The sequence below is a fragment of the Notechis scutatus genome, chromosome 1, assembly GCF_049901735.1.
Source record: "Notechis scutatus isolate UNSWTSFEM ecotype Mainland chromosome 1, rNotScu1.2, whole genome shotgun sequence".
Classification (NCBI taxonomy): Eukaryota; Metazoa; Chordata; class Lepidosauria; order Squamata; family Elapidae; genus Notechis; species Notechis scutatus.
Genome location: NC_142009.1, coordinates 70,203,618 through 70,216,836, shown reverse-complemented (window position 1 = coordinate 70,216,836; position 13,219 = coordinate 70,203,618). Strand labels below are relative to the sequence as shown.

Genomic DNA, 13,219 nt, shown 5'->3' with positions numbered 1-13,219 from the left:
AAGATGCAACTGGACTTCCTGGTTTTTCTTTGAAGATGTTCTGCTTCTCATCCAAGAGCTAAAGAAGCTTCTTGGATTAGAAGCGAAACGTCTTCAAGGAAAAACTAGAAAGTCTATTTGCCTCTTGAAAAAGCACCTTTGGGACAACCATGACCTGGATGACCGAGAATTTCCATAGACATTCACTGGAATTTTTCAAAATGTTATATATATTTTTGCTTAGATCAAAATAATATAAATAAAAATAATATAAATTTGCTTGCAGTCATGTGTAGCAAAATTAATGTATCAGTGCCTCAGGGAAAAGAGAGCTGCTAAGACAAGAGATGACATTTTAAAAACATTCATGTTTTTATTTCTATATGAATTAGTCACATATGTAACTAATACCAGCCATTTCCATGACATGGTAACGATTAAAAACATCCGTTCAAATAATATTTTACGTTCAGTGGCTATTTGTTAATTAGCTGACCTGATCTGTGCAAATCCAATATAAATTTTTACCGCCTATGTAACTTTGTCTACTGTACATCTATACATATGACCAATATTTTTCTAACACCAACTTGATCTCTTTTGACTACCATAGTTCAAAAGAAAAGCTTAGAGGATTGGCAGTTTGGGGCAGATGTGTGTCTATTCCTCAGGCATCAGTGGCTGTAAGTTAACAATTAAAAAAATGTACAGCCATCTGTGTAACAAGATGGCAGAGCTCTGCACTTGCCTGTTACTATAAATAAGAAAAAAATCTTGTCTAATTTCATAGATGTTAGATTGTAAAGACTCGATGTGTCAAATGTGTATTATGCTTCTGCGTTGTATTGACAGCCAAATACCTGGAGTGGTGGCCTTTTTCAGAATTGAAAGCAAGCATAGCATTTATGAAATCTATTTCATTGTGATACATGTAATATTTCATGTAATATTTTTGTAGCGTGTATTTTATAGCAGTGAATTTAATAACGTCTCCCTTCTTTGTTCATTCTCTCATCTCCTCATTCATGAGCTGTAGCTTCTAAAGGAAACCATCAGATTCTTGATTAATATCCTTTGCAGTCAGTTGTTGCAATGAAGTTTTCTTAATTGTAGAAAATATGTGGTTCACTCTACTTGAAAAATGAATTAGGCATGTTGTCTTGAATAGTTCTTTAGAATGACCATACTTTTATGATCCATTCTACCATGGGATACAGATCTCACATATATATGAGAACTGCAAAATACTGCAAAAGTCCAATCAAGTTTTTTCCCCTGACTTACTCACTACATATATATTATAAGGCAGCAGAGAAATTATAAGAAGGAAAGCCAGTGCATATTTTCCATTTTTCTATTTCCCACCATCTCCATATATTGAATCTATGCACATAAAAGGGCAGAAGAAAGGAGGAAAACAGCCCATTTGTTAAGGTCTCCTATAGATCTACCCAAAAGCCTCTGCTATAGACAGAAAAGGCAGATGTCACAAGTGTCATTATTTCATTTTGCAAATAACTTTTACAACTAATAAATTACTTACAGTATAAGAATGGGATGTCTGTGTTATTAAGCTACAGGTAGGTAGGTTGTCTACATTAAATTTTGGTCAAATTACACTTTAATTTCATTTTGAAGTATTTTGATAGATTGAGTTGAGTGAAGAATTAAGGATCATAATTTATTTATATGACCAGTACTTTGATAACTCTTTAACTTAAGGAAAGCAGCCAATCTAAGATCCAAGAATTGAGCCAATACAATCTTAGCGGATTTATGAAAAGAAACCAGTGTAATACTAAACAAAAACAGCATGCCATATCCCATAATAGGCATCTAATTCACAAGCTACTTAAGAATTTGACCCTGATTAAAAGTGTTGCAGAAATACTCTTTTATTTTTAGGTATATGTTATGTCATAATTGTGAATGGGACCCTCTTTGTTGATTCTAATAACTTGTTTCCAGTGGAGTCACTTGTCTAAATAATAGTTTTTGAAGAAAGTATTTAAATTTATGTCTAATTACTATTTTCTCATTGTCTTCATTTCTGTGTTATGGATACATCTATGTGTTTAAGTTCAGTTTCTGTGTGGTATCCCTCTGATATTTCAAGATGCACAGTATGATGTTTTGTAAATACTAGTAAGTGGCAGATCTCACACAGCAAATATCCACTTTGGGCATTTAACAAAATTGGGATCCTTCCATAGGCCTTATATGAACTCCAAATAACAATAAAATCTAATTACCAACCTATTTGGCAGAGTTCTTTAAATGGCACACTGATTGTATCTGGTTTTGCTTTAATTGCTTTGTGACCAAAAGTACTTTGAAATATTTTCTTTTAGAAAGAACTTTTAAAATATACAAATAAATTGAATGTAAAATATTGTTATGAAAGTAATCTGGGTTGAGAATTATACTAAATGCATTTATGGATTATATTGATTACATGAAGCACTAGATTGTAAGAATGTAAGAGACTGGTTCCTGTTTAGTAACTTTTAAAATTGTCTATATTTTTTTCTTTTTTCTCCTTGTCTACTATAGAGACTTCTCTGTAGCAGTCCGATACATGTACAATATTTCATAGATGCTTTTAAATTCATAACCATGCCTCTTTTGACCCTTAAAAAAAATCAATTTTACTGTGGGCTTGTAATAGATTTTCTCTGTTTCTCTAACTTAGTTGCTATATGCTGAATTAGTAAACTACTCCTGGTTTTTTTTTAACTCCAGAATCAAACAGGTTGTTCTTGCCCAGCCTGCCATACTCTAAATCAGATTGTTCTAATGGAACAATTGACTATAATGGAACAGTTCTTAATGTCTTTCTAAAATAGTATAATACTGGTATCCGTATGCAGATAAATACTGAAGGAGATGAAATGTGTCTGAGAATGCTGAACTGTAAAAATATTGCAACATCCATAAATCAAAAAACATGACACAAAAAGCTTTATTTCATTAGTAATCTCAACAATATTGGTAGCTATGGATTAATAGAATTATGATGTTCCAGTGTAATGGATATATATTGAACATTTCACCCATTTTGAGCCTTTTAATTGAGTACGGAAATAAGGGACTGATCTTTTAAAGAGAATTAAAAGACACTGGGCTTTCAACATTTTATTTTCATGTCAGCAAAATCCACAGGATTTTGAAGTGTCTAACATCTCTGGACTTCTGTTTAAAAGCAGTGAGACATTCCAGGTAGCATATTTCTTAGGGAGTGTTACATTTCTCAAGTGTCTAAAAACACTCACCCTTCAGCCTTATGCCTAGCAACATACCTGAGGCAAGCTATAATCCCGAGCAAAGCACTGCCTGCCTTGTCTTATTGCTTAATTATTATACCTATTTAATGCTACTTAGAACATTGTCAGCTGTTGAGAAAAGGTAATTATCACTAGTCAAATGACACACTTTTTTTGGCTGCCTTACGGATACACATTTTAGTGGTACCTTGATACATAATGAAGCCTGATAGCAAAACTTTTGCTTGTCTCTACTTCAAGCCCCAGCTGTTTCCCTGCTAAATTCATCCCATCTGTCTCCCCTTCCGTAAGGCTGTAGGCAGTATAGCATAAGTACAGAAGCAGTTCAGTGCTATTTTGGATAAACATAGCTGAAATTTGAATCCTTGCCATTTGCAATGCACACATTTTGTTTTACTGCTGTAAAGAGAGCTGTCAAAATAAAAACTACAAGGATAATTCACTGAAATGAATTCAAAGGAAGATTAAAGAAGAAATATATAGCTTGTATATGTGCAAATGGATGACCTCTTAATAGCAGTGAATTTTAAATATGCATTGCATACACAGAGAACTTTGATCAGTTATTAATTTAGGCTATGTCTTATACCCATTGTCTAAGAATTAATGGTATCCCATTATATCTGGTATAGGCCAATTACAGGATTTGACTTCCCTTAATGCTGTAATTGGTTGGATAATTGGATCAATCCAAATCAAGAATATGATCCATATTATCACTGATACTGCATTATTTCAGGAAATGAAAAATATTGTTAGTTATCCTATTTCTTAACCACCTGTGTCCCTTAAAGAGGGACTCTTCATTGATTGCAACTGTTATAACACTTTTGTTCTCATTAAAAGTAGAAATATGACACCTCCAAGGAACAAGAAACTTAATGATACAGTGTGTGTGTGTGTGTGTGTGTGTGTGTGTGTGTGTGTGTGTGTGTGTGTGTGTTTATTTAAGAAAATATATATGACATTACAAGCAGGGCAAGGATGGATATACTACCCCGATCCTGCTCCCGCCAGAGATAATCAAAAAATGTGACCAATGTCCATTCCATATCCAGGCCTGAACCCAGAGTAGAAGTGGTCCAGATAATCAACAACCTTCTTCAAAAAGATAGGACAAAAATAACCTAATATGGTGGAATCTAGGAATGCCCTTTTAAGAAAAGGGCAGACTACAGCCTCCTTGAAAGACTGGGGCACTATCCTCTCTCATAGGAAAGTATTAATCACTCCCAGAATCCAACCACATGTCACCTCCCAGGAAGCTTTCACAAGCCAGGAAGGGCATGGATCCAAAACACAGAGGCTTGCATTCATACTCAGGAGCAACAGGGTCAAACCATTCCCAGATAACTGGGCAAAAAACTGCCCCAGATGCCTCCACAGAAGCAATTACTACTCTGATATTTAACTGGGAATAAATCTGAACATATTTGTCTTCCAGAAAGTTTTGCTTACCTTAAATTGTACACAGAATTGTTGCAGAAAGTATTTTTGTGCCATTCTAGTTTTTAAAAAATCTATTAACTTGAATATGTTTTACATATGCTATCCTACCAAATAAAGTCAACTTTTAATTAGTTTGTTGAAACTGACTCCAGTTCACCAAAGTCTACTGATGAAACAGTTAATTTAGAACACAATAGATGTAAGTATTTTAATGTCAATGACATTTCTATAATTGCTTACAATCTGCAACAATATAATAGGAATCTGTTTGGGTTGTTTAGCATCTGAAGTAACAGAGTAATAAGGTAGTCTACATTTCAGTTTCAATTGGTACAAGATTATCCAGTGTGTTTCATGGCTAAATAATAGTTTATTCTTATTGTTTGCCCCAGTAAAGTCCAATATATATTAAGTAGACATGTGTAGTATTTCTCGTTATTAACCAAACATTGATTTGAAGAGCACAGAACAGAAAACTATTAGGTTATTATTCTTTAAGTTAGAACTTAGTTTTTTGTACATTCGTATAAACCATCGCAGTAAATAAGGGAAAGTAAATAATGTCAAAAATGATGACCTAGAATTTGCTAAACATATCAATTCATCTGATGGTAATCACACTGAATAAAATATTTTGGAAAAAGAGGGTAGAGACTTCAAAACTTCTATTATGAACATGTTTTTTTCCAAACACATTTAAATATTAAAACAAATCTAATAGATCACTGCAAGTTTAGAGATGTTACCGGTAGTAAACAGATAGCCATGGCATTACAAGCATAGGACAAAAATGGAAAATATAATAGGAATCTACATATTAGAAAAAACAAGTGCATTAAAATTCTACTTCAGGGATGTCAAACTTGTGTCATCACAGCTGCGTCACATGATGTATTGGGACTTTCCCCCCCTTTACTAAACTGGGTGGGGGTGGGGCCAGCATATGACACATCCTGGCTGCAGGCCGCGAGTTTTATACCCCTGCCCTACTTCCATGACTATAAACTTTCATCATAGTAATTACTAAAATACTTTTCACATTGAAAATAAGTAAATGTAGATTATAAACTACATTTATTTTATCATCTGCTACATAGTCCTTCCAAACTCCTAGTTGCTACTTAGAACAGAAAGATGTCTGGGGCTCTGGATAGAATTGCACTCATGAGACCTCTCCTAACATGTACTCTTCATCCCCCATGGTATGCTGAGAAATTGAGGGGGATGAAATGGATGAAGAGACATCTAGAATACTACTGGTGGAAGACAAAGAATGAACTTGACCCCACCACCATCACAAGAACCCTAATATCTGGCTGTCATAGCCTATGTTCTGGGCTATGGTGGTGTGTTTTTCCATTGTCTAGACTCTAGAGCCTATATAAATGGAAGTTAGCACTGGCGTTTTCCATTATCTATAGCCTTGTAAATGGCCAATAGGGGCCATTTATCATCTTGCTTTTAACCCTTGTAAGGTGCTCAGAAATAATGATTGGACAGCCCTATAAATTTAAATAACAAATAAATCAATATGTGATAATATGTGATAAATCATTTTCAAATACTCATGTGATCTGCCAAAATAGAATCTATCGCAACACTAATAGCATGTAATTCATGGAATCTACTAGAATCTGTCTTGAAACATTTCAATATATAATAAATTATGCAAAATTACATAAATTTGCATAAATTGTCTGATGCAAAAACAGATGTTGGTTTTCTTTTCTTAAATGTGTTTTAAGGGATTGCTTTTCGGAATGAAAGTAGTTTAAAAAGATAGATTGATAGCGAGATAACCTGGATGCTTTTTAACTTCAAAATCAATAGAGTGAGTCCTTCCTTTCACAGTACCTCTGAGATTATTGTTAGTCCATTTGCCTTATTGTCATTTGGATATGATCCACCGCAGTTGGAGTGCACTGTAAAAATCAGCTAATTGATATTGGGGTGGAAGTTAGACTCTGGAGTCCTTGGTGCTCTGAGCACGGATGATGTCACCTAATCAAGTAATGAAACATCTGTAAGCAAACAACCAAGCTATGCCTTCCTACATTTCCTCAGCTGGCTAAATGCTGATTGTAGGATTACTGGGAATGTAAATAGTTGCATATTAGACCTTGTGGAGTGTCTGCGGAGATTCCAAGTCATGGTTGTCCCAAAGGTGCTTTTTCAACTTCCTCTGTTTTTCCTTGAAGAAATTTCACTTCTCATCCAATAAGCTTCTTCAGTTCATGGACTCACTTCAGTTCAGTTCAGGACTAAAGAAGCCAAATGTCTTCAAGGAAAAACAAAGAAAGTCCAGTTGCCTTTTGAAAAAAACACATTTGGGACAACCCCATTGCTGTTTTTAAATCGGAAGTAGTAGTATTGAACCTATCACATCTTCCTTAGTTGTTTCAGGATTAACTTTGTTTTTAAAATTCTTTGTTGGTCACATGAACATTAAAAGATGTTCACAACCTAATGAACTAAAATAAACATCTCTTAGACAAATGTGAATATGTCTGTGATGGTTTAACAAATTTTGATGCTGAAATAAAAAAGCATTAAGCAACTATATGACAGAATAACTTTTCTTCTTGTTGTACCTTAATTAAAATTGTCACTCTTATTAAATGTTTATCTTTAAATTTTATTTTTTATATTTATTTAACTCAAAACTGAACTTCAAAGTGGAATTAGCAATATGTGATCTCTTTTCATTTGAAAATGAGATATTTAACTCAAAACTATAAATGTTTTAAGAATGTTTTAATTGTATGCATTTCATCTCCAATACAATAAATTTTCCTTCTATAGTGCTACAGTAATAGATTAGTTACTTGCTATCTGTTTCTGATTTTAGCAGCTGTCTTTTCATGACATATAATTTTAAATGTTTAAAATCTCAGCAGGTACATTTTCTTGGTCTTTGTTCACAGTGAAAGAAGGGGAAATTCTAGGTATGAGTCTGGGATCTTAAAAGAATTTGTGAGCTATGAAAATTAGGCATCAAAAGTGATTAATGGTGATGTTTTTAAACATATGGCTAGCAAAAGCTTGCAAGAGATAAACAGTGAATATATGGGTACTAAGTAGAAATAGATTTTATATGTTCCTAGAGGGAACACCTTAAAACTAGATCTATTTCAAGTGTTAGACTAGCTTGTTAAAGGAAAGATCCACATAACAGCTAAAAGAGTTGTTCAGATTTTCTTAAATGTACTTTGCTCATTCATACGGCATGTTGAACTGATTAATTAGCACAAAATAGTGTTTTCAGTAGATACAGACTCCCCCACTCCAACCTCAGTTCTTTTATTCATGGCTATTTGAATAGATGTAGCAGTAACAAGGCATGTTAGTATTTCAGGGACAGGTGCCAGTACCAAAGCAAAAATTGAGATTCCCTCTTCCCATCTTGATAGTGCTGGGACCCTGCCTGTATACCCTGTCTTCTGTTAAGCAAGTCATAAAATCTGGGGTTCCTGCTTTCCTTGTCTAAGTACTCTTTCTATTTGAATTTTTAATATGTAAATTCTATTGAAACATAAATGTACAAATATTTTTCCTCCTCCTCATAGAAACAGCTATTGGGAATTTTCTCTGACTTGCCAGAAATACTCAATTTTCAGACAGAGAAGAAGCATGGACAATTTCACACTTAATGATGAACACTTCAAAAAGTTCTGAATGCTGAAAAAAGGAAGTGTTACACTGAAAATTGCAGCTGGCAGTATTCTATATCAATCAATATTCATTTGAAGAGTTAGCTGTTGATCTAAGGGAGCAAATGCCATTCTGTCAAAAGGGAAGGGTATATTCCAGCATGACTTTTGAAGAAAGAATTATTTTTCTATAATACATGGATGCAGTTATTTTGCTGTGAGTTCCAAGTGGATTGTTGATACGGTACTTTGGTTCTGCACCTGCATATGGAAATCTTGCCGAACATGGAAATCTGTTAAACATAATATTTACAATGGCTGGAATCTGGGGAGAAAGAAACATATTTTTGTTTATATTTTATATTTCTCATTGTTTCCTGACTACATTTTCATTAGACATATGACTTGATTCTATAGAAATAGATTGAATGGGTGCAGCATTTTCAGTGTGCACTTCTTTGTGACTTGTGTAGCTATATTATTGGAAAGTTGGCATATGACTCAGAAGCTTTTGATTTCTCTTAACCTTACCTAAACATGTCCATATTGGCCATCCTTCTCCCTTCTGTGTTTGAATATACATTTACATGGTTCAAATATTAAAATAAAAAGAAATAGGGACATACTGTCCTACTTTTAACAAACGGTATAGGCCCTCAGTGTTCAGTACTATTTCTGCCTGAATAATTTTTAATTACATATTTTACTTGGAAAGTTAAATGTCCTATTTTATTCTTGAATCACTTGATGTTTATTTCTTGGGAAATATATTTTTACAATCTACCTTGTTTATCATTTCAACTCTTTCCATTTTCTTTTGTGTAAAAATTGGTTGTCTAAAAACTTTTAACATTCTGAACAGCTATAAAATATCATGTGTAATTTATTTTTCCAAGCTGTTTTATTATGGCTTTATGTATGTTTGTCTGCCCCATCAGGATTTTAACACTGTCAATAATCTTGCTTATCAAGCATTTCCAACACTCTCCTCCCCCCCCCCGAAAAAGCTCTTGCAATGTATTCATGCAGATTTGCTTGCATACGGATCTTCACTCTGCCAGTTAACAAAGCAAGACTTCTTTTTATTCTGGCTTCCCACTTGATTCCTGATTGATTTATGCTTGACAGATGAAATGCTGTCCCATTCAGTGAATTAGCTGTTTGTGAATAATATTTCTGATGCTTTGGTGTTGGAAATGGCAGGAATAATGAAAAAGACTTTCATTCCTTTATTTGTTGCTCTGTTGCTCTGTTTCTAATTGTTCCTTGGAGAATGAAGCTATTGTAGCAACCTGGTGAGTGTGCGTATAGCTGTATCTCGATATATACATCTCTTATAACTAACAATATTAAAATTACTCTTTCCTCCCCTTTTTTTTTTGGAGGAGACAGTCTTGAGAGGAAAAAAAAGTAATGTACAAGCAGATGTGCTGCTTAGATCTACAGGCTTCTGCCAACCATATGGCATCTTAAAGAAAGATGGTTGGAGCGTCTGGATTAGCAAGAAGTTGGGATGGAAAGCCATGTGTCGTGTTGGTACAGGCAGTTGTTTTAGCTCTCTGTAAAAGGCTTCAGGAGATTGTGTAATGGAACAAATGGTACCGCAAGCCTAGTAACAGCCTTACCGCTGCTGGAGAAGCAATTGGCCCCCAGGCACCTACTGCTCCATCCTTTCATTCCCCCTCCCATTCCCCTCATTTGTTTATTAATATATTGAAAAATGGCATGATTTTATTCACCTTTTTTTTTTTGGTACAAAGAGCTGCTGAACCTTTCCCTGTTTTTTAAACTTTCATTCGCAAGGAGGATTTTCAGTTTGATAGCTTTTTAAAATTATTGTTATTATCAGTGTTTGTTTAAAGGGAGGGATATGAAATCAGAATCATTTTATCTAAATTTCTGGTGTTTTTATAAGAATCATCTTCGCTTCCTTTAACTGGGAAATGGTAGCATTGTGTGTGAAAAACCTAATATTAGGTTTAAGCCTAATATTCCTATTTCTATCAATATTTAGTAATTAATGGGGAATTTATCTCTTGCTCTAGAATTAGAAAGCTATCAATCTCTAATGAAAAATAGATAACCAATTGTGATACCTTATTTTTAAGTAAATTTGGAGCTTTTGTGAATGAAATAGTTGTAATTATCTCTGTGCTCACTAAGAGAATGGAGGTTGAGTTTATGAAAACACTCAATTCAGCTGTTTCAAAGGCTGATTAAAACAGGAACCAAAGGTCCAGTGCCTGTAAATTGCTCAAATGTAATATAGCAATTACAGTTTTAATTGTAATACTAAGATTGCTGTTTTTAAAAGAACGTTCTGAAAGATTTTGTGGAACCTGCTGATAAAAAGGTCATGAAGCAAAAACCTCTTGTGAAATAGTTGCAGGACTATAATTACTAGTGTTGAATACCCCTTTATTCTAGATGGTCTTTTCAGACATTACTTTTCAGTACAAAATGCGTGTAACACTTAGAAATGGCGTGCAGCTGCCTGCATGATTGAACAGCTGTTTATCCATTAGGTTCAGACTGTGTACTTGTATTGTGATCTGCAGTTTTTCAAATGCATTGTTCAGAAAGTACACAATATTCTGCAGTCAGTAACATCAGCGAGAACTTTAAGAATGAAATAATGCATGTACTTTCCTGAGAGTAAGGGTATGAGTACATACATAATGAAGTTATGCCCAAGTAAATAACAGTAGGATTAGGCTATTCAAGTTTTTTATGGATAAAGTCTGTCTTAGGTTCCAAATATATTTGTACAGGCTATATTATCTGCAGTAGAGTTTAAAAAACAACTTTTATATATCATCTCTCCCTTCGTATTCATTACTTCATTTTTTTCAGGTCTCTTTCACCAGACTTCTTTATTTTCAAAATGTAAGCTGCATTATTGCGACAATCTGTCTCAATGATCCCTAATTAGAGCATCTAAAGTACTCTGGAATTGTACCTGTCATTCATGCAAGCTGTGAGACAAGGTATGGGATTATTTGGTCTCTCATGAATAAAAGTAAAAGTAACATGTAGTGCATTTTACCAGCTAAGGCTATTTTGTCATCTATTTGTCACCTTTCCAAGAGAAATGTATCTTGGTCTTGCTTAGCTATGTTCAGATAACTTCAACAACATTCTATTGAATTTAGTTGTGGAACAGTTGTTATGCTAAGCTAAAATACAGTTGTTATTTTACTGGCTGAGATTGTTGGGTCTCTAGCATATGGGACAAACTCATGGCTGACATTTGCAAGAGTAACTCGTGGTCTGAATTACATATACCTGATAGTTCTTGTTTCTGTGTTTTGTACCTATCGGGCTAAGAGCGTGAAGGGATGTTCCTCTGGGTTACACTGAGTCATATTGAAAAAGACTACCCTTGAAGAAACCAAATCATGATGTTCCTCTATTTTAAAGAAGGCAGTTTCAGAAGATGATGGTAAACAGCATAGCTTAGCTATGTTGGTTGTCTTATTGGGTCTGTTCTGAAATCATATACTTTATCAAAAAGTTAACCAACAAAATGGAATGAAAATGCAAATATATTTTGCAAAAAAGCACTTCTCCTGATCTGGGATGAGTGGGTGGGTACACATCACTTTTTGCCAGCATGCATCTGAGTGTATATAGAAACAGGAATTTTTGTTAGTGCTACTAGGTCTGTCAGAGAAAGAATAGAACTTGTAGTTTTTTGGGGGATGCTATGTGTGAAAAAAATAACAGGAAAAAGTAGTAGGACTTAGTAGGAAACAGCTAGGGTGCTCCATGATTCTCTTGGAGAACATTTTACTGAGCACTTCCTAAAAACTGACAGTTTTAGTTCTTTTAGTGTGTTTAACATTTTTATTGGGTTATAAAATAAAATAAGATAAAGATACAAAATTAGGAAAGTAAATAGGAAAACGGTGGCAAGGAAGAGGGGAAGAGAAGTGAGGGATGATAACAAAAAGAAAGTTTAAGTTCTTTTAAACTATGATTTGCTGTTGATTGGAATGTTAACCTGTGTTGTGGTGCAGTGTTGTTACTGGTAGCAGTATTTATGGTTTTTTCCTGATTTTCTCCCAGGAAATATTAATTGACTGTATGAAATGGTAGAATAGACATTGTTTAGATTTAAAAAAAAAGAAATTGAGTATTGTTTAGATTTATTGTAAATATTATAGTTTTTACTACCTCAAGGATTCTCACATTTTTAGTGAATCTGTGTGTCTGTATATAAGAAATGAAATGTTGCAGACATATAAAGAATAAGAACTAATTTTTAATATTAATTTCATTTATAATATTTCAATTAATATAAAGAACTTAGGGTTCATTTAAGAAAAGAAACAGAAAGTAGAGTTTTGCTTCAAATTTCTGCAATTTGAATAAATAGCAAAATTCCTTTAAATTCTAGAAGAACACAGATTTGCATGTCAGAAATAAAAAGAACATTCACACAGCACTTTTGCATTCATTTCTAAAACTGTTTCTCCTCACAAGTACTGCATATCACTTACGGGAATCTATTTTTCCCCCCCAAACTCTTCTAAAATTAATTGTTCAAAAAGTTTGGCTTACTATGATATGTATGTATCAGAGGTCAGTTTGTCCAAATAATGAAGTGATGGGGTGTTTTACCCATCACGGGGGTCTTTCTCGTCTTCATTTAGTATTTGACATCTTGAAGCTCCAGGAATTATTCAAAGGCATTCTGTCACTTTGAAAAAGGAAAGCATTCCATTACAAATGCAGAGTTGCTAAAGTTTCTTTTTTTAACAGAACTAATACAAAGTTATACATTGATCTACATTGTTTTCTAAATTCCTTCCAATGCCTGATGAGTCTTAGGGGCCTCTCACACGCTCTGCACAT

At 34.0% G+C, this 13,219-nt stretch overlaps 1 protein-coding gene across 5 annotated transcripts in view; it reads left to right on the top strand.

Moving 5' to 3' along the window:
- Positions 1-13,219, top strand: part of SDCCAG8 (SHH signaling and ciliogenesis regulator SDCCAG8) — a 117,749-nt gene that overhangs the window by 86,033 nt on the left and 18,497 nt on the right. The window contains exon 17 of one of the 5 annotated variants that reach the window (XM_087967153.1): positions 11,216-11,344. The exons of the other annotated variants lie outside the window; for them this stretch is intronic. Within the exon in view, the coding sequence (XP_087823279.1) occupies positions 11,216-11,252 (37 nt within the window). The 3' untranslated portion in view covers positions 11,253-11,344. Of the gene's footprint in view, positions 1-11,215; positions 11,345-13,219 lie in introns of those variants that run through there. 5 annotated transcript variants of the gene reach the window in all.